General features: G+C 43.4%; 2 protein-coding genes and 1 non-coding gene across 4 annotated transcripts in view; 2 read left to right on the top strand and 1 right to left on the bottom strand.

The window, feature by feature from the left end:
- The window catches only part of MYO1H (myosin IH), a 124,655-nt gene extending 123,166 nt beyond the window's left edge, over positions 1–1,489 (top strand). Inside the window, exons 27-28 of the mRNA XM_037817331.1 lie at positions 147–246; positions 1,328–1,489. Of these exons, the coding sequence (XP_037673259.1) occupies positions 147–246; positions 1,328–1,354 (127 nt within the window). The 3' untranslated portion in view covers positions 1,355–1,489. The remainder of the gene's footprint in view (positions 1–146; positions 247–1,327) is intronic.
- A 560-nt stretch (positions 1,490–2,049) lies between these two features.
- Positions 2,050–21,550, bottom strand: part of KCTD10 (potassium channel tetramerization domain containing 10) — a 36,817-nt gene continuing 17,316 nt past the window's right edge. The window contains exons 3-7 of one of the 2 annotated variants that reach the window (XM_037817327.1): positions 14,067–14,236; positions 11,360–11,449; positions 10,986–11,038; positions 9,396–9,591; positions 2,050–4,671 (exon numbers count right to left, since the gene is read on the bottom strand). In XM_037817327.1, coding sequence (XP_037673255.1) covers positions 4,453–4,671; positions 9,396–9,591; positions 10,986–11,038; positions 11,360–11,449; positions 14,067–14,236 — 728 coding nt within the window. In that variant the 3' untranslated portion in view covers positions 2,050–4,452. The remainder of the gene's footprint in view (positions 4,672–9,395; positions 9,592–10,985; positions 11,039–11,359; positions 11,450–14,066; positions 14,237–21,550) is intronic. The other variant, XM_037817328.1, reaches the window with a different exon arrangement.
- LOC119519673 lies at positions 19,221–19,353 on the top strand. The gene has a single exon (XR_005214074.1). It is a non-coding gene; the product is annotated as a small nucleolar RNA SNORA44 (small nucleolar RNA).

Here is a 21,550-nt window from a genome sequence, read left to right as displayed (position 1 = left end):
GCCCAAATATGCAGTAAAACTATGTAATAAAACAGGAATTTAATCTTGAAACTAGCCAAGCTTCATAAGTGAATTTCTTTTACAGACCAAAGGCTGAGGGGAAAAAACAGAATATGTAAGTAACATGTAACTTTGTGTATTTTAAGCTTACAGTTTTATATTAGTCCTGGAAAAGAAGGCACAATAGTTTTCAATACTGGACCAGAAGAACAAATCTATAAAGATAAAAATGGACAGTTGACAGTGGTGAGTGGCTGTGTTCGGGGAGGAAGGTAAACACTTTTAGGGGAGAATAACTGACTAGAAGCATAAGCTAGTTCATTTCTCCCTCTATTCCTGATTCTACACATGAAAAACAGGAAAGACTTGATACTAGAGGTGAAGATTTTAATGCTGAATGAAAAGGGAAAAATAAAGATGGAAGGTAAAGTTATTAGTGAACCAGAAGTTGAAATACTTCAGTGTTAAATGTCAAAGCCTTATAAGGTGGCGAAGGCCTTATGTGTTACTACAGCTGTTCTCAAATTTGTCTACACAAAAGAAATCCCCTGGGAGCTTCACAAAAAATACCAGTGCTTGTGTCCCACCCAAGCACTGGTATTTTAATTGGTCTGGGTGTGGCCTGGGCTTTGGAATTTAAAAGATCCCCAGGTCTAATGAACAGACAGGTTTGGAAACCATTGCTTAGATGTTTTGCCCTCCCCTGCCAGTCCTGGGAGCTGGGTGTGGGTTCTCAATGGGCCCCACTGGCAAGGAGTAGACAGCTTGTTTTGATCCAAAAAGAACATGTTAAAAGCAGAGGGGGCTGAATCTTTAAGATGTATGTTCTATATATATCAAGTATTATTCGTTATTTGATACAAACATTTAAAAAAGGTCTAACAATATAGTGTCTCATGTACATTTAATGTACACTCAACTAAAAGATCTTTTTGTGGACATAAATAGTGCAGAAAGTGTCTTTTCTAAAATAATTGCCCTTAAATATAGTTAACTTCAGGGATGAGTTAAGGTATTTAAGGATCATTTTGAATGTACAATATAAGATGACTTTGCAGTTTACATGCTGTGTTAAAACTTACACCCCTAAGATTCAGTATCTCTTGTGGAGTCACATCATCTCTCTTTCTGCCTGACCAGCCCAAGGGCGCCCATTTCTCAATTTCATTTGTCTCATGGAAGGTGGGCAGGAGGGTGTGGGTAGTGGGGGTGGCGTCTCAGAGCTTATCCAACCCACCTTGAGGATACTGACAGTTGGGACAACAACTGCTTCCTTTCAAGTGAGGTGAGACACCAGTTCTAAACCTAAGTGTGGACTCTCTCCCAGGTGTCAGCCCGGACGAGGTCCTCCTGATCAAGGATGGCATCTAACCTCTCCCATCACCATTTTTGCTCCAAGTGAGAAGTATCCGGGAAACAGGGATCTGATCCGGTTAGCTACACCTTCAAGGCAAGATTCCAGCAGCTCTAGGAAAATGATCACCTCTGAAGCAACTATGGGGTGTTTTACACTTCCTTCCAGGAGTCGGCAAAGCCTAGTCCAGCTTCTCAGCTGCCCGTGGCATGGTACTAAAATGTCTTCTTTAGAAAGTGGACCTCAGGTCCCCCAAGGGGGTGGGTTTACACCTCACCAATGGGACATTTCAACAAGTCACCATACAATGTCTCCACCTTTGTCAAGCTGTCCCAAAGCACAAGATATGGTCAGAGTAAGTACATGAAATTTCATAAAGCTGCAAAATTTGAATTTTGCTTTAAATGAGTTTAGAAATGTCAGTTTCTGATGGACTTGGGATCCCAGGTGGTGAGCTGTACCCCCCCCCCACCCCTTTAACTCAATGATGACATCAGCTGACTCATCTGCTCGTCAAAAGCCAGGCCGCCAGGCCACCGTACCACCCCCGACTTCCTTTCAGGCAACTATTTAAATTCAAACACAACAGAAAGATGACTCATCTCTTCCACCCTCAGCAACTTTAAGGTGGTAAAGTAGATGCACTTCAGCGGCTTGGTTGTGCTGGGCATTTCTGAAAAGATCCAGAAAACAGATTTAAATAGAAGCTTTATATGACTTTTATTTTACATATTATTTCCATAAGTGCTTATACAACATTCAGTGACTACTACTAAAACATGCATTTTTTTTTCTAAGCGCAAAGAGACAGGTTACAGTGACTTCTGAGAGACAGCACACACCGAGGGGAAGGAGAGCCCAGTGGTGTTCACGCCGCAGGTCCTAGGAGAGCCAAAACTCAATTACATCCAAGCTTAAATGCTGTTCCATTTTTTAAAAAATTGTAAGCTATTACAATGTAATAAAATCCTACTTTTTACCAAATCTTAGACTAGAGTTTTACTTACTTGGATGGTTCTTAAGTATAAATATTGACTTTCACTCTTAGTAATATAAGAAAACACTGTTCCTTGTAGAGTATATTCAATAACAGCTTGGACCAGCCAAGGCTGTCTGTCAGCATCATTCACCATGGAATGTTCTGTGAAACTGATCCATATCTCAGGGAGGCAAAAGAGACAATAACTACAGGTGCAAAGATAAGCATTAGCTTATAAGGGGTGCAAGCCAAAACAAACTTACTCTTCAAACAAACATTTAAAGAAACAATTTGTATGATGGCTTTTCCATTCCTAGAGAAAACATCAGAATTAACATTCACTTTCTACAAAAGTTCAACCCAAGTAGCAGGGCTGGTGTTTAAAACTTAAAACAGTATAAAATATTTATGAAACATTTTGTAATTTCCCTTTCCTTAGCACTCAATAAAATCCAAACGGCGTAATATAAAAGTTTCCCATACAACCCAATATGTGATTTTTAGATTGTCATGATTGTTTTAAAGTTTTATTATAGGCTTTGCTGCTGGATACAAAATAAAGGCAAACAACTGAATTTCAGTCTAGGTAGGGCAGAGTATACAAAGTCCAAGCCGTAAAAACCATTTCAAAATATAAACTCGTTTTTTAAAATACATGGTGTCAAAGGCTGTCTGTATGAATACCTTTGGTATAAAACAGTAACATTTCCCTTGATAGGCAGACAAAACGCATCCCAACACATCCCTTACACACATTCGCATCTCTTCCTAACTACTGTACCTACTCTAGTCACAACTCACTTCTGTCCCTTCCCAGGTGCACAGGAGATGGGGAGGTAGGTAACTGTGAACATCCATCCTGCACAGGCCACTCGGGCCCCCAAAATACACATCTTCCAGCAACAGTCTCTCACATCCCTTTCATGTTCCTTCAACAAATACAACATGGACACTAACTCGACCCAAAGATATCTGCGCATCCTTGTCAACCTGTTAACCGATGGCTACAATGTATAAATATAAGAGGCAAAGGCAAGAAGTGTGCTCTCCCGGTGAGGGCTGAGTTGATAGTAGGGTGGCTTCCTGTGACAGGCAAGTTCCCCTGGGGCTGGTGTCCATGTCCTTGCCTGGATGCCAGGTGGGAGAGCAAGAGTCCAGGGTCCCATCTAATTTCTAAACAAAGGGCAGGGCATCCACTTGCTGCATAAGCCCAGCTTAAGGGGGAGGAAGGCCAAAAGGAAGAAATGATCCCATGAAGCCCTATGGCCAGGTTAGATGCCCTTCCTGGAATGTAGTTGCTCAACAAGGAGAGCAAGAAGAAGGTTAAGAAGCCATTAACAGAGCTGAGCAGTCACTGCCAGGGAAAGCTCCATTCCTAACTGGACGTGTGGGGTCTCAGCAAGCACTAGACCAAGGATCAGCCATGCTGGCACAAGGCCTTCCCCCTAAACGGAGCTACGCTTCCAAAGCTGCACCAGTAACAGCTATTCGGAGGCACGAAGCTCGAGCTGGTCTGGTCACATCTCCAGTGCTACAAATTGTAACTGTTTATCAACAAGCTCTAGGCTCAAAACCGTGTTGCAGAATGCACTTTCAGCAAAGCAATGAAGATTGTGCCTGGTCACAGCACACAGGGCAGGAGCCAGTTCACTGGGGCTGGATGGTTATGAAATCAGCAGCTCACAGATCCCCCCTGAGGCCACCAACTGCAAAACCCTCTCAGAACTGTCAAACTGAACTCCTATGGGAGCGTCCCCTAAGAAGCCCAAATAGGTAGTTAACACCCACAAAAATAAATACTGCAAACCAAAGTTCTCATGTACGCTTCACACCCACTCATACTTTTCCTCTGAGAACCAAGAAATCCTGGCTCCAAGGATTCTCAGGTTCTCACAAAAAGCAGACACCTTAGATACACCTTGTTCAACGACGGGTGCATTCACCTGGGTAAAGACAGAATCATGTCACCTTGTCAAGAATTACCAAAATAATCTGGCTTGTTACAAAAGAATCTCCAGACTCCAGGGGAAAGAGGAGTTACCCAGGAGCCTGCGTAGGATCTGGGTGCAGCACAGCAGGGAGGGCGGGCGGGTGGGTGGCTCGGGTCCCACCTGCCTGCTCACTGGTGGAGATGAGCCCGGTCATCCGGGCGCTTGATGTGGATCCGACGCACGCGCTCGATCCGCTCCCGCTCGTCGTCCTCGTCCAGGTGGTGCGAGCGCCCAGCTGCCCCGCCTGTGGCCTCCAGGAGCGCGTTGTCAGGTCCCCGGCCATCCTGGGCCTCATACAGCAAGATATTTAAGGTCTCCTCATAAATCCGGGCTTCGGGGAACTCCACCTGTATCCCCACAGAACACAGAGCAGCCAAGTTAGCACCACACATGCGTGCACACACGCACACACACACTCCCACTTCTGCCAACACTTCCTACTTTCAAGCAGAGCAATCAGACTAAATACAGTCCCTCGAGTTCCATTTAAGAATGCCACTATTATTTTCAAATCATAATTTGTTATTTTGAATGGCCAAACTTAAAGACATGGCCCTAAATTCACAAGGGACTGAGGGACATAGTAAGGACAGGTTTCCCAGTCTTCCCTGCCCCCATTTCCCTTCCTGAAGGTCACTGCTCTTATCATTTTACCCTGAGAGATTGTGCATATCAACATGTACACATATAATCAGGCATATTTAAAAACACAAAAAAAGCCCACCACACAGACTCTTGTGTGCCTTCCTCTTTTCCCTAACTTAAGTTGGAGATCATCCTGTATCAGGAAGTGTGGGTTTGTGTATATTGCTACATTATAAAGAGTGCAACAATGTATCTAATCAGTTCCTTTTGATGGACATTCAGGTCATTTCCAATATTTTGTTGCTAATAGAGCTGCAAGCTTGCACATGAGTCATCATACACTTTAAAGTAGCATTCTTTTTTAAACAAGCTCTGGCTGGGGACTCTCATGAAATGGACACAATCCCTCTGGCTTGGTGACAGCGCTGCTTTTGCTTGTTGTCCTTCAGGGTTATGGGATCACGAACAGGAGGAGGGCTGCACCACAAGTAGGTCCCACATACTTGACTCACAGGCTAGAAACTTTGCTTTAAAAGGCAAGACTCTGAGGTTGGAGTTCCAGGAGAAATGTGTAAGCACATGCCACCTTGTCTGCCCCTGAAGTTACAAAGTCAACAAGGAATGCACACAACAGCCACCTGACAACTCTGAAAAGTAACAGTGGCAGGCAGAGTTGGGGAAAAGATCAGACTTTGAAACAACTCCAAACCAGAGGTGAGTTCACCGTTTGTCTCCAACTGGTATGGCCACAGCCTAAACACAATGTAGCCTGAAACCCCAAAATGGGCACCAGAACAGAGAAAACTCCAGGAGAAGCTCTCCAGTAGCCCTTAGAGTCTATTACAGTCTCCTAATATGTCGAAAGTGGAGGAAATTCCTGTTTTTCTTATTTTTCCTTTTCTCTTACTTGCTTATACCCAGTCTCCAGGCAATCTTGTGATGGCAGTGGCAACACGAGTCTTCAGGAGTCAAAACTAAGGGAGGGGAACTATCCTGTGGTGGTTTGAAGCTGTAGGTAGCCAGAAATGTAATCCATTCCTGGGGGTGTGAACCCATTGTAAGTAGGACCTTTTGATGAGGTTACTTCAATTAAGTTAGGTCCCACCTCAATCAGGATAGGTCTTACTCCTATTACCGGAGTCCTTTATAAGCAGAATGCAATTCAGATACAGAGAGAAGCCACAGGAAGCAAGAAGCTGAAACAGGACCTGGAAGAGACAATGAGACGTTGCCATGGGCCTGGCCACGTGACAGAAGAACCAAGGACCACCAGTGGCCAGCCCCAGAATGCCACAGTCTTTTGGAGAAAGCATCACCTTGATGATGCCTTGATTTAGACATTTTCCAGACCTCAAAACTGAGTGAATCAATTCCCATAGTTTAAGTCAACCCATTTCATGGTATTCGCTTGAGCTGCCTGGGAAACTAAAAGACATCCTTTCCTACAAGAAGAGCTGTGGTGTCAACGGGATGCTTTTATTTCTCTATTTTTGTGCTGGTTGGCCTCAGGTGAAGGCATGGTCAAAGGAAGTGTGTGGCAGAGTAGGGTAACCAAAGCCCCAGCTTCCTGGCCAGACACATGACCAAAAACAAAAAAGGGGAGCCCCAAGAAAGATGAAAGCACTGAAGAGATTGTGAAGAAGGAGCTCGGGAAAGTGACCTCTATTCCTGGGCTCGTCCCCATATGCATGAACTGACCCTAAACAGCTAACACTGACTTTCAGAAATGAAACATCGGGCCCCACCACTGCTTATAACCCAGAATGGCCACTGGGTGGCACACATGTGGGAAAGATCTGAAGGCTTTGAAAACTGAACTGGAAACACAACCCACAGAAGGATGACTGGAACTTGCAGCCTGAATCCAACTGGTTTGATTGCCAGCTAAAATAAAAATATCAATGTTCTCTATACGGTTTAAACAAAACCTAGAATCCTATAACAGAATAGTCACAATGTTGAGGATACAATTAAAAATTTCTCATCATAAGAATCAAGAAAATCTCAACTTGCACAGGAAAAGACAATCAACAGGTACCAATGCCAAGATGACACAAGAAACTGTAATATCTGACACATATCTGGGCAGTAATTATAAAAAAATGTTCCAACAAGTAATGGTGAACATTCTTAAAACAAATGGAAAGATAAAAAGTCTAAGAGCCAGGAGATACAAAGAAGGACCAACTGAAAACTTTGGAACTAAAAAATTATAATAACAATAACAAAAACACCTTGCTAGACGGACCCAGTGGTCCTTCCAGAATGGAGACAACAGAGGAAAGAGTCAGTGACCGTGATGATAGATCCATGGAGAGTAGGTAATCTGAAATAACAGGAATAAAAAACAAAACAAAACCAATAAAGGGAAGGATTTTGTGCTTTAATTATCATCTAGTCCTTAGTGAGTCAGAATCAAGAACCAAATGCGCAATGTGTATATAGATATTAAATATCTACTTCAACTTTAACTTCGGTAAGCCATTCCCTTTCTAATTTATCAATAGAAGACAGTTAAATGATGGTTAAAAGAATTAGTAAAGCACTTGGAATGCTGTACCAAGGAAGACAAAATACCAACTATGTAAAAATAACGAACAGACCATCTGTAGTAACTTATTAGACAATAAAAGTGAATGTCAACCACAAAGCACAGCTCCAGAGGTCTGGGCTGAATGAAGGAAGGAACCTGCTCTTGTGGGGCAGCCATCCCCAACACAACTCCTTGAAGAGCCAAGGTCGCCTGCTTCCCTAGGAGAAAGGAAGCAGCCCTTAGGGGTAGGATGGCAGAACAAAAGGAGCCTTGGACAGGGGACCTAACCTCCCCATCCTGCCGCTGCCACTATCCAGCTTCACAAATACAAGTATAGGCTCACTTGGGAACCTGTTTACCAATCTATAAACATTTAGGATCAGTCCACGTGGTCTCTAAATCCCTTTGCTCCCTGTTAAACTGCTCTAAAAATGAGAAGTCTTACTATTTTAAAGTGTTAGCAGTAGGATAATTATTCCCTTAATATCTGAGGGATGAGGCAACCTGTGTATATAAAAAAAACACATCATGATAAAAGGGGGTTTAATTAGAGGAGGAATTCACAGCTCTAAAAAAAAAGTTCACAGAAGAAAAGAGGCATGATACCTCTCGCTAATGTGGCAAGAAGAGCAGATGATTCTTGTCCCCCTATCTGAAAGAAAAAAAGAACCTCAGTGTTTTTCCCTTCTTGACTACCTTAAAACAATACATATGTACTGTTTAAGATATATTCTAAATACGTATGAATACAATATACTGTCACATTAAACCTGTGTGTATTTGGGGATGGGGCTGCGAACAGATTAAGCAAGAGTGGCCAGGAGTTGACGGCCCTTGAAGACAGTGATGTGCACATGGGAGATCACTGTATCATTCCCTCTGCTCGTGTGTACGATTTAAATTTCCACAAAAAGACTCTGGTTCCTACTTTGTGGACTGCTGGTTTCTATCATTTGGAGCCTCCTGGAGCAGCAGTGATGGAGCTGACCTGAGCAATGATCAGAGGATGAGAGGATGACCACAGCATGAACACCTGCCCACGGCAGTCTTCCTGCATGTCCCTGGTGATCAGATTTCCCTCAGGTAGGCTGAGAAGGAAATGACAGCATATATGGTGAGAGTTAAAAGAAAGAAAACCCACTTGCTCAGCCCACGGAGGGTGGGCAAGCAGGGGAAGACCCAAAGGGAGTGAAGCTCAATTAGGAGCAGACCAGTCTCCAGCAGCCCTTCACAGCAGGGAGAAAAGCAGAAGTCTGGGCTGTGAGCTAGCATTGCGGAGCAACACGCTGGCAGAGGTCAAGGGAGAGCTCAGGTCTACTGGGTTTGGAACAGATGATATAACAAGGGATCCATGAAGTCCATTTCACTCAAGGAGTCAAGTGTGCTCAGAGGGAAGCCAACAAGACTGGGAACTAAGGAATGCCAAAAGGGCCGAGTGAGGGAGGAGGGCCGCCCTAGGTCAGTGGGCAAGCAGAGGAATGGAGGCGGCAAGTAGGTAGGTCATGACTAGAGAGCCAAGCTCAAGATCTTGAAGGTGCCGTTGTTCCTGTGATGAATGAGACCAGATGGGGGTATGCTGGTGGGAAATAGATACTGTGTGGGAGAAGGGCGAAAACCAGCACAGCCAGTGTCGGGAGGATGACAGACAATGGAGAAAATGCTGGCAACGGGGTACATATGGGTGTAAGGATAACTGTGAATAAATACTTATGACAAAGGACCTTTGGTATAATATGACTGTCTCACTTGCTGAGTACTGAAGGGAAAGTACCATCTATTTCTCTAACACCTACACTGGGATCTTTCCAGGGCCCAAAAGATAATGAATATTTTAACAGTGAAGCAATCAAGTGGCAAGGAAAGCATTGTTAAAGCCTTTCCCTCTTGAAATTTATTTTGCTGACATGGAAAGAGAAATCGTATGAGTCAGAACCATCTGCTTGAAGCCCTTACCTTGGTCTGTTTCTTCTCAGTGGCATAAACGATGGAAGTACAACAGACTTCAGCGATCTTGCGTCCCTGACCATAAAAGGACCAGCAGCAGATTTCATCCCCAATGACATCCTTTATGAATAGGACCCTTCCATTAAAGCGCAGAGACAGCTTATCAAACAGTTCAATGTTTTTCAACATATTGTCGTCAGAATTACTGCAAAAGAGCATTTGATAAGGTGAACAAGCTGGCAGTAACTGCTGCCATGTGCTGAGTGCTTCTCTGTGTGGGTCCCCTGCTAGACACTTTATCTCACTATCCCATTTCAGTCTTACAATACTACGAGAAAGGCACTGCAGTCCCTATGACTCAAAGAAGGAGAATGAGGGTCAGGGAAATAAGTTAATTGCTCAAGGCCAAATACTAATAAATGCCAGGGCTGGGCCTTAAAAAAATGACAGCTCTGGCCTCTAAGCCTTTACTCCTAACTAGCATACTAGATTGTCAACTCTGCAATAGCTGAGATGGAGTGCTAAAAACGGCCTCCTGTCACAGGGCACGAGGTGGGGGAATGTGAAGGAGGGAGGCCTTATCCTGGGTCAGCTTATGGGTCTTGTGTAACCTCACTACTAAATCACTCCACACCCCGAGTTGCTGACTTCCTGATTTAGAGTCATGTGCTCCCAAAAACCAAATGGCATCCTAGAAACCTATATACATTGCTTGCAGGATCTTAAAATGGTGCAGCCACTTTGGAAAACAGTTTTTGGTAGGTCATCAAAAAGTTAAACATCGAGTGACCATATGACCCAGAAATTCTACTCCTAAGTATGTACCCAAGAGAGATGAAAACATATGTCAAGTAAAAACATATACATGAATGTTCACAGCATTATTCATAATAGCTGAAAAGTGGGCATTGAACCAAATGCACATCAACTGATGAATGGATAAATAAAGTATGGTATATCCATACATGGGAATATTACTCAGCATAAAAAGAAATGAAGTACTGATTCATGCTACAACCTGAACCCTGAAATACTAGGCTCAGTGACAGAAGCCAGACATAACAAGACCATATACTGTATGATTCCATTTATATGAATTATATAGCCTAGGAAAATCCACATAGATGGAACGTGGAATAGTGGTTGCCAGGGGCTGGGGGAGAGGAAATGGGAGTGACTGCTAATCAGTATAGGGATTCTTTTTGGAGTGATGAAAATATTCTAAAATTAGAGGTGATGAACCATGTGATGATACTGTGAACCAGTGACTGCATACTTCGGATGACTTCTATGCTGTGTGAATATATCTCAATAAAGTTGCATTAAAATTTTTTTTTAAATTAGAGGTGATAGTTGCCCAACTCTTAATATACTAAAAACCATGGAATTATACACTTTAAAAGGGTAAACTTTATGGTATGTGAATTATATCCCAAAGCTTTATGTATGTGTGTATACATACACACACACACACATATGAAGGCATTCTAGAAGTACAAAGAGGCCACTCTCATCTGAAGGGAGCAAGAGCTTGGCCTGGCTGTGTGGGGTGGAGGTTTTTCTAGGGAGTGCAGGTATCTTTTCTTATTGACACCTTACCTGGTATATGAGTATTTGTTGTTACTTCTGTTGTAGAGCAACTTCACGGCTGGCTGAGGGTTGTTTAAAAAAGGAAGAAGAAAGTTACTTGGTGTACAGTTGCAATGAACCACTGGCTTCCTAAAGAGCTAGGACCCTGACACATGGCATAAGAGGAAGACAAGCATACCTTGTTCACTGGAGACAGGGTTGGAAAGGGAGACTGCATGACCCAATATTAGGGTGAGCAAAAGATGAGCTGTAGGTTCCCTTTCTTAATCCCTTCTCAGGCCTTGTTCAAGCAATTACACAAGTTTTTATTCCAAAACTTATTTAGAAGAATCTCCATCATTTCTTACAGCAAAATAAATCCCACAAAGGTACCTCCAACATACCTTATTTGAAGTTGCTATAAGTTTTTGCTCTTCCTTGGATGAGGTGATGACAGGAACTTTGCAGAAAGGCTCGTAAGTATCTTTGTTCTGCTGGAACAAAACATGCTTTCAGCCTAGGAGGTCACCCAGCATCAGGTTTTTTTAAGCTGGCCTGGAGGGGAAAGACAGGCTCTGGCAAGGGGAGATGGGGAAGTCATGGCTGGGTAGAGAGAAGGATTCTTACCACCAATGAATTAGGATGGGGGAAGACCAGAAGGTGACCCTTCCATTAAGTCTGCTCTTTAGCTGTTGTATGCCAGATGCTCAGTAAATACTAACGACGACTTATTTCCCACAGCCCAGGGAACCATGCAAAAATATTTCTTAAACATGGCAGATGAAACATGACTTATCAAAAGCTCCAAAAACCGCATTACAGTGATAGCAAAGAAATAAAAAAGGTATAAGCCCATAAGGAGGGAAAAACAGGAGGAAGGCATGTTGTCAACAGACAAGATGTTGAAAATTCAAGGCTGGAAAGAAGATCGTAGATGCTGAGTGCTAACCAAGGAGATGGAGAAAGCTGGAAGAAACCTATACTGGCAGATGGAGAGGCTCCGAAACTGGAGAGACACGGAGTACCTCTGAGAGTCAGTGGGGATGGGGCAAGAACAGAAGAATCGCTTTTAAGTTGGCAGAATCACCAATGAGACCCCCATATATAGATCTGCTTCTCCCCCTGGCAGGAGAAAAACACACTTTCCTTGCGAGATCTGCAAAGTAGAGGGCAGGGCTCAGCAGCTATTCTGCAAACGGGGATTAAGGGAATGACCACCCACAAAATGGTGAGCTCCCTTCCACCCACCCAACCCACCCCCTTCCCCTACTCAGATCTCAGAATGCAGCAGCCAGGCTTATACCCACCAGGCAAGAGAGGAGAGGATTTGTCTATGGGGAACTGACCTACCCCAAAAAAGGCTTCAGATTCTGACTTTGGGAATTCGTGCAGTAAAAGTAAGCCTTCTCCTCCAACAGTGAAGCCCCCTAGATGAGGACTGCCCATGCACACAAAGCTCTTCAAAGCCTTACTCTTGAATTTTAACAGACAGCCAAGGAGCATCAGAGTATGTGCCGAAAGCCTCTAAAACATAGACCAAATCCAAAACAAAGAGAAAAAATAAGGGAAGGAATCTGACAATGAAGAGAGCAGAGGGAAACTTGAAATAGTATCAGCAAGAGAAGAGAAGATAATGCATGAAGATCAGCAAGCTTTATAAAAAAGTATTTAGAGAACAAAAAAAAAAGCTTTAGGAAATTAGAAATAAGATAGCAGAAATGAAAAATTCAATAAAGGGTTGAAAAGAACCATCGAGAAAGTAAAACAGAAAGATAAAGAAACAGAGACTGGGAGGAAAGAAAATTAGAAGGTCAGTCCTCAAAGTTTAACGCAAACAAACCAAAACGGCAAAAAGAGAACCCAGAGGGCATGTCTCCAAAATAAAGGTGATGTTGAGACATTCCTGATGTGTCTGAACATACCAACAGAAGATTTGCCTTTCTGACTGAGGGAATTTGGGGCTGAATTAGTGCTATGTACTTAGAGAATCAAGCAAACAAAACTTTGGAAATACTAAAAAGGTTTACAAGAAAGAAAACAATCATTATATACTATGTGGCCCAACTGCCAGCGATTTACACATCATAGCATATATCCTGAATACTGATTTAACTAAAAGTGTGATAAACTATATTGAAGAATGGGAGAGGAAATGTGTGTATGTAAGTTGGGGGGTAGGGGGTTGGGAGTGGTGGTAGGACATGAGCTAAATTCTAATTTTCCACAGTAATTCCAATAAATAATGTGAAAAACTGAGACATCAGTAAGTAGCAACATAAGCAAGTTACGTAGAAATGTGAAATAAAAGAAACTTCTGGAAGAATTCAAAGACTGCCATGGGGATGGGGAATAGGAGGAACTATAATGGTGTTTTATTTGACTTCTTATAAAAAAAATAAAATGTTATAGCACTCAGATTTACCATGAATTCACAGACTCTCGGAGAGGGGTTTGCAGAGGGAGCATGGCATTATGGGTGCTGTTCCAGAAGAGGGCCAAACACAGAGATGGGGCTTATGGAAGGTACAAACAGGAGCCTCAAGTATACAGATCAGATTCCTACGACACCCTGAAGGAACACCTGATTCTCTGCCATAAGTGGAAATTTGCTTGAAATAAGTGTGTGCTGGCTGTATCTAGAAGCATTATGGTTTTGAAGGGATTTTACTATCACTATACTTGATCCCAACATTCTGCCCCAGGCTCCAGACTGCTCAGGTCCAGCTGAGGGAGGTGTATCTGCCTTCAGAGGTTATGCAGGGCACCCCACAATGATCATGGAAAGTATGTGAACTTCCCCAAGCTGGGGCAAGAAAAGGGATCAAGTCTTATACCCCAAAGTTGACCACTGAAGGGCTGCAACGTACACGGCATGACCCTACACCATGGGGATGGAAATGAGTCAGAGGGAGGTTAGGAGGCTTGAGCATTACAGAAAAGTCTCTCAGGGTTCACTCTGACCAAAGGGTAGATACACCAGGGTTAACTCGTTAACTCTCACAACAGATCAGTGAGGTACGAGCTGCCCCCATTTTGCAGATGGGGACAATGAGGAAGGCAGGTGGGTTTGTTTCCCATCAACGTCCAACAAGAAGAAAGGGAGATGCCTACTTGTAGGGCTGCCTGGCACTCTTCCACCAGGCCCTGGACCAGGTAATACTTGGCTTCTGCTAGCAGCTCCTCAATCTCCCGGCGGCTCTCAGGCAAGGGGACCGCCCCATCACGAAGGTAGTTGAGTATCGTACCAAAGTGCTTCCCACACCGGTCAATGAGGATCCAGCCTATGGGGGAAGGAGGAAGAAGGGGGGGGTGGATTAAGTGATATGGGCACTTAGCAGAGCTGGGGTGTGTCTCCTGCTCCCTCCACCTACCAGGTGAGAGCAGGACCACAGGACAGCAGCAGGCCCCCATGCTTCCTACCAGCACAGGGTTGACTAGCTCCTGCCCCAGCCTCCTGTGTCTGCTGACTGGAGACAACCACAACCCTGGACCCCTCTGACCTGAGGCTCTTTTGGATGCTAGGGTCCCTGAGGCCTACAAGCATGTTTCTGAAGTACCCTTAAAATTCTCTTAGACAACAACAACCCAAAAGAGGCCTAATGAACCCACAGACGGATAAATACAACACTATTCAGATTCTCACATAGCAGAGCCATTTATAAGGAAGCAGAACCCTCACCCCAACAGACGGCAAACTCTGGCTCCTGAGAGTGATCCCCAGATATCCACCAGAACCGTCACAGAAATCCCCCTCTATAACTCTTGCAAGAAGCACTTAATGGCTAGTGATGTCATCTGGAGATAAAATGGTGAACGAGCCAGCCTCAAGCAGTTCAGTCTTGTTTTTATTAGTTATGGAAAAATTCAGCAACTGCTAACCAGGACAAGGCACCGTGGACAATTCTTGGGGATGGATGCCAGGAATGCTACACCCTCAGCTTCTCAATGTCCTCTCTGATCTTGTCACTGGGTCACCATTAGAGATCTAGTCATATGAGTTTTCAAAATTCTTCTACTGAAATGCAAATGCCCCTGGGAGTAGCACTTGGAGATGGGAAACAGAACTGGAGCCTTGGAAGAAGAGGCATGGGGAAGGGAGTGGGGAATAGAAAAAGACCAACCATCTCTTGACAGAAACTCGGAGGCCCTAGAGCCAGAGAGATGGTTTAGCCCTGGCCTTCTCGACCAGCTGGGAGACCTCAGTCAAGGAGCTACAGGGAATCCCCTGTCCCACAGTGTAGGTGAGATAATACCAACACACAAGATGGTTAAGAGGTATCAACAGTTTGCCACAGTTTTACGTCCCCCCTTTCCTTCCCCCTTTGCTCACAGTTGGAGAGAAGGGCCCACATTCCCACTCCTAACACCACCATTCTGTCCCGAGTCCTCCTAGAGCCCCAGAGACCCTGGAACAGTGGCAGAGGCCAGTGAAAGCCAAGAGCAGAAACGCATCTTGTTCACACACATCACAAGTCCCACCCTCTTCCAAGGGCTGTCCTGTGGCATTAGCACACCATTGGTTTTCTTGCCACAATCACCACAGGAGTTTGATATAACAAGGACATGTTCTTCTCCCCTGAAGCTACTCCTCTGTGACAGTTCCTGGGCTTACATTAAAGGCCTGGTCCATCCTCCAGAGCATTCCACTTCATATTTCCACCCTGCCATGGCTCCCTGAGTACAGTAGGAATAATCCCCAAGCAGAGGTAATAGCGATGCAAGTGTGTGGCCCAGAATCAAACCCTGGTTTCAAGGAAGAGGTCTCCATAGGAGTAGTAAGTCACAACACTTCCGACAGCGACCTCCTGGACTCATCCCACCCTTTCTTTCTACATTTGAGACAACAAAATATGGGCCTAATATCCATTATGCTGCTTCCAGCTACCTCAGATGCTTTCAGGGGCCAGTAAGCAGTATAAACGAGCGCCAGTGGGCTGGGCTAAGGATGGTAGCAGACTGAGAGCACCAGCCGGCCCCCTGCAGGGAGCTGCTCCTTAGAGGGAGCAGGATCTTCCAGCTCCAGCCAAGAGTGTCCAGGCAGGAATGTGGGCGCAGTGCTGTTTGAACTTTTGATTTTTCAAGCAAAGTCGGAAATTCAGATGTTATGTGAAATCTGATTTTTTTTAATTCATTTTATTGAGATATATTCACATACCATGCAGTCATACAAAACAAAGCATAAATTCGATTGTTCACAGTGCCATTACATAGTTGTGCATTCATCACCAAAATCAATCCCTGACACCTTCCTTACCACACACACAAAAATAACAAGAATAATAATTAAAGTGAAAAAGAGCAATTAAAGTAAAAAAGAACACTGGGTGCCACTGTCTGTTTGTTTGTTTTCCTTCCCCCATATTTCTACTCATCCATCCATAAACTAAACAAAGGGGAGTGTGGTCCATATGACTTTCCCAGTCACACTGTCACTCCTCATAAGCTACATTTTTATACAACCATCTTCAAGATTCATGGGTTCTGGGTTGTAGTTTGATAGTTTCAGGTATGTACTGCTAGCTACTCCAATTCACTAGAACCTAAAAAGAGTTGTCTATATGGTGCGTAAGAATGCCCACCAGAGTGACCTCTTGGCTCCTTTTGGAATCTCTCCGCCACTGTAACTTATTTCATTTCCTTTCACATCTGCCTTTTGGTCAAGATATTCTCCATCCCACAATGCTGGGTCTACATTCCTCCCTGGGAGTCATATTCCATGTTGCCAGGGAGATTCACTCCCCTGGGTGCCTGATCCCACATGGGGGGAGGGCAGTGATTTCACCTGCCAAGATGGCTTAGATAGAGAGAGAGAGGGCCACATCTGAGCAACAAAGAGGTATTCGGGAGGAGGCTCTTAGGCACAATTATAAGGAGGCCTGGCCTCTCCTTTGCAGCAACAGTCTTCCCAAGGGCAAGTCCTGTGGTAGAGGGCTCAGCCCATCAAACCACCAGTCTCCATGTCTGTGAGCACATTAGCAACCATCAGGTGGGGAAGTCCAATACCCCTGCATTCTCCACCAGCTCCTCAAGGGGGCTATGCATATTTTTTTCATTTTTTTTTTTAATTAACTTTTTTTTAAAATCAGCTATATAAAAAATTTTTTAAAAAAATTAAAAAAATTAAAAAAAACATACAATAAAAAAACATTTCAAACAGACCATAACAAGGGAGTAAGAAAAAGACAACTAACCTAAGATAACTACTTTACTTCCAACATGTTCCTACTCTACCCCAAGAAAGTAACCTAATATAGCCACATATCTGTGAACTTGTTCCTACTATACCCATCAGAAATTAACAGACCATGGTCATTCCTGGGCATTCCCAGAATGTTAAATTTACCCACAATAGCTTATCTGTTCTTATCGGATTATTGTTCCACCTTCCTTAATTGCTCTCTATCACTAGTTCCCCTACATTCTACATTATAAAACATTTGTTTTACATTTTTCAATGTTCACATTAGTGGTAACATATAATATTTCTCTTTTTGTGCCTGGCTTATTTTGCTCAGCATTATGTCTTCAAGGTTCATCCATGTTCTTATATGTTTCACATCGTTCCTTCTTACTGCCGCGTAGTGTTCCATCATGTGTATATACCACATTTTATTTATCCACTCAACTGCTGAAGGACATTTGGGTTGTTTCTATCTCTTGGCAATTGTGAATAATGTTGCTATGAACACTGGCGTGCAGATATCTGTTCATGTCACTGCTTTCTGATCTTCCAGGTATATACTGAGAAGTGCAATCGCTGGATCGAAGGGTAACTCTATAATCTAGATTTCTAAGGAACTGCCAGACTGACTTCCAGAGTGGCTGAACCATTATACAGTCCCACCAACAATGAATAAGGGTTCCAATTTCTCCACATCCCCTCCAGCATTTGTAGTTTCCTGTTTGTTTAATGGCAGCCATTCTAATTGGTGTGAGATGATATCTCATTGTGGTCTTAATTTGCATCTCTCCAATAGCTAGTGAAGCCGAACATTTTTCCTTGTGTTTCTTGGCCATTTGTATTTCCTCTTCAGAGAACTGTCTTTTCATATCTTTTGCCCATTTTATAATTGGGCTGTCTGTACTACTGTCATTGAGTTGTAGGATTTCTTCATATATGCAAGATATCAGTCTTTTGTCAGATATATGGTTTCCAAAAATTTTTTCCCGTTGAGTTGGTTGCCTCTTAACCTTTTTGACAAATTCCTTTGAGGTACAGAAACTTCTAAGCTTGAGGAGTTCCCATTTACCTATGTTTTCTTTTGTTGCTTGTGTTTTGGGTATAAAGTCTAGGAAGCGGTCGCCTAATACAAGATTTTGAAGATGTTCCCTACATTATCTTCTAGGAGTTTTATGGTACTGTCTTTTATATTGAGATCTTTGATCCAATCTCCTGATTTTTAAAGGTTATAAACTAATCTGAAAAACTGTCTTCAACTACCAAAGGACAAATTAAACACATCTGTAGGCTGCATTGGGCCTGTAGGCTACCAGCCTGCAATCTCTGTATTAATCTGGATCAAATACTTTTCTTTCAAAGAGCTGAAGACAGCCTGAATTATCTTCCCAACAATTCTTTTGTAGGGAGGCTCAGCACCCTAAATTTTCCACAGATGAAAACAGACTCTCAGAGAGGTTAAGTGACATTTCCAAGTGGGGGAAGCAGGACAAGACCATAAAGAGCAAGTAAAGAATCTGTAGGAAAATTCCCTTTACCAGAATCGACAAAGCAATGTGAACCCATTTTTTTTTTTTTTAAGAGAAATGGCAACCAACTCCACTCAGCTGCTTCCACACTCTGCCTTGGATGCATGGACAATTCAGCTGCTCAGAAAGAAGCATGGCCCCTGAAATCAATTATCCAATGACAGCCCAGAGTTTCCACAAACGAATAGGCAGACCGTAACACTGGGCTGCAGCTCAAGAATGCTGTCAGGAAATGCTTGTGGCAAAGGAATCATACTTTGGACAAATAAGGGCAAAGGAGCTAGGCTCACTCACTCATGAGGTTTCAATTAGCATTTTGACTTCAAAATATTTTAGTTGCTTTCAAAGCAGGAATCTATCCCTTTTAAGCAACTCAAATGGCTGGCCTGTAGAAAAGCAAATGGAAGTCAAGCAGCTCCCTGCTTGTGGCAGCGTGCTGCCACAGAACACACAGGGCTATTTTAGAAGGCTTTATGGTACTGTGCTGGCTCGTAAGGCAAGGCACAGATTGGAGGCTCTGGCCTGGGCTCTAGGACTTTTTTGAGAGACGTAGCATAACAGCAGTTAGGAGTGCAGCTCTGGCTGGCTGTGGCCAAGGGATCTCCAATCGCAAGTGAAAGCAACCTGGAGAGACTCTGACAGCCCAGGTCAGCATAATACCTGCAGTTGCCATTTGATTTTTCCTACAATGTCTCACCTGGGCTTGGACTCGAGCCTAGGTGCTTCCATCAGTTTCAACTGGTTTACAGCTTTTACAGTTTTTCTGCAGGTTAGCCCTGAGTTTCCTCACCGTGGTAGCAAGTCTGAAGATACCAGCTTGTTGCTGGAGCAGATCTGTGATACCAAGAAAAATACCCTTGTCTGTGATTATGGATCTAGAGTTGGGAGAAGCACTATGGGAAGAGGCAGGCTAAGAGACACCTAGCTAATTATCAGGAAATGGTGTCTATGGCAAGCAAAGTCCTTTGCATTTTGCTTAGTGCAATACCCCTGGAGTCTGGCATATTGTGACCAATAAAAAACTACTGTATGGGGGGTGAGGTGGGGAAGAGTGCAGCTCTAGGGTCAGCCAGCCTGTGTTTAAAACCCAGCTCTGCCACCTACATGCTGGATGACACTGGGTTCTTTATGGAATCTCTCTGTCTGGCCGTTTCCTCCACTAAAAAAAAGGGCCTCACAGGTGAAATCACTGCCCTCCCCCCTAAGTGGGATCAGACACCCAGGGGAATGAATCTCCCTGGCAACATGGAATATAACTCCTAGGGAGGAATGTAGACCTGGCATTGTGGGATGGAGAACATCTTGACCAAAAGGGGGATGTGAAAGGAAATGAAATAAGCTACAGTGGCAGAGAGATTCCAAAAGGAGCCGAGAGGTCACTCTGGTGGGCACTCTTACGCACAATATAGACAACCCCTTTTAGGTTATAGTGAATTGAAGTAGCTAGCAGTACATACCTGAAACTATCAAACTACAACCCAGAACCCATGAATCTTGAAGACGATTGTATAAAAATGTAGCTTATGAGGGGTGACAATGTGATTGGGAAAGCCATATGGACCACACTCCCCTTTGTCTAGTTTATGGATGGATGAGTAAAAAAATGGGGGAAACAAACAAACAAACAGACAGTGGCACCCAGTGTTCTTTTTTACTTTAATTGCTCTTTTTCACTTTAATTATTATTCTTGTTATTTTTGTGTGTGTGGTAACGATTTTGTGTGTGTGATTTTGGTGATGAATGCACAACTATGTAATGGTACTGTGAACAACTGAATGTATGCTTTGTTTTGTATGACTGCATGGTATGTGAATATATCTCAATAAAATGAATAAAAAAAAATAAAGCTCATCTTTTCTACCCACACACACTCAAAAAAAGGGCCTCACAGGGTTGGCAGAAAGATGAAAATGTACAGAAAACACTTATTCACACAATGTCTGCTCTCTACTAGCAGCTTTCAAAACTAGCTCTAGGTCTTCTTATGAGCAGTTTACACATTACACCAACATCACTGGAGATCAGAGCAGCAGCAGCAGCGTCTGGAGGAGGTATGTTCTGGCCCCAAGGAAGCAGCCTGCCTGGCTTTCAGGGACTGCAGGAGGCCACTCTAGGGGTAAGGAGGATTGGGGTGCTAGACTCACCTCGGCCCACCCCCAAGAGCATAGCATACCATTTCCTGGTTCCTCTCTCTAGGAACATCAGGCCTCTCTCCTTTCTCTGCCCCCACTTCCTCATCACCTTAAGTATTTGTAGTCTATATTTCTCTAGTAACCAGACTTACCTATTCATAAAAATAACCTGGGATACTTTTTGCAAATTCAGGTATTAGGAACCTGCCTCATTCCTGAATCAGAATCTTTAGAGCCAGGTTTCAACCTAGAGCTGTCCTGTGCAATGTAGGATGCTGAACAGCATCCCTGGCCTCCACCCTTGAGAAGCCAGTAGCACCCTCCCCCCAAGTTGTGATAACCGAAAATGTTGCCAAATGTCTCCAGAAATTGCCAAACGTCCCCTGAGGTTGGTCAGAATCGCCCCTGGTTGAGCACCACAGAGGTAGATTAAAGAGCTAAATAAAAATATAAAATCTGAAATATCAAAAGACATCTTTAAAAAGCTAAGACAAGTCAGACTAAGAGAAGATATTTGAAACACAGAGCCACAAATAAACAAGAGCTAGGATATATATTTCTACTAAACAATAAGAAAAAAAAAAAAAGAAAAAATGTGTAAAAAAAATATACCAACAGGCTGCTAAAAGATGAAACTCAAATGACCAATAAACATAAAAAGATACTCAATCCCACCAGAAATTGGGGAAATCCTACATAAAACAAGGTACTGTGTCATAACCATCTCTGTGGCAATAATTAAAAGGCCTGACAGT

Source organism: Choloepus didactylus, chromosome 23 (assembly GCF_015220235.1).
Source record: "Choloepus didactylus isolate mChoDid1 chromosome 23, mChoDid1.pri, whole genome shotgun sequence".
Taxonomy (NCBI): Eukaryota; Metazoa; Chordata; class Mammalia; order Pilosa; family Megalonychidae; genus Choloepus; species Choloepus didactylus.
Note: the sequence above shows the minus strand (reverse complement) of the source record. Positions and strands in the feature narration are given on the sequence as shown.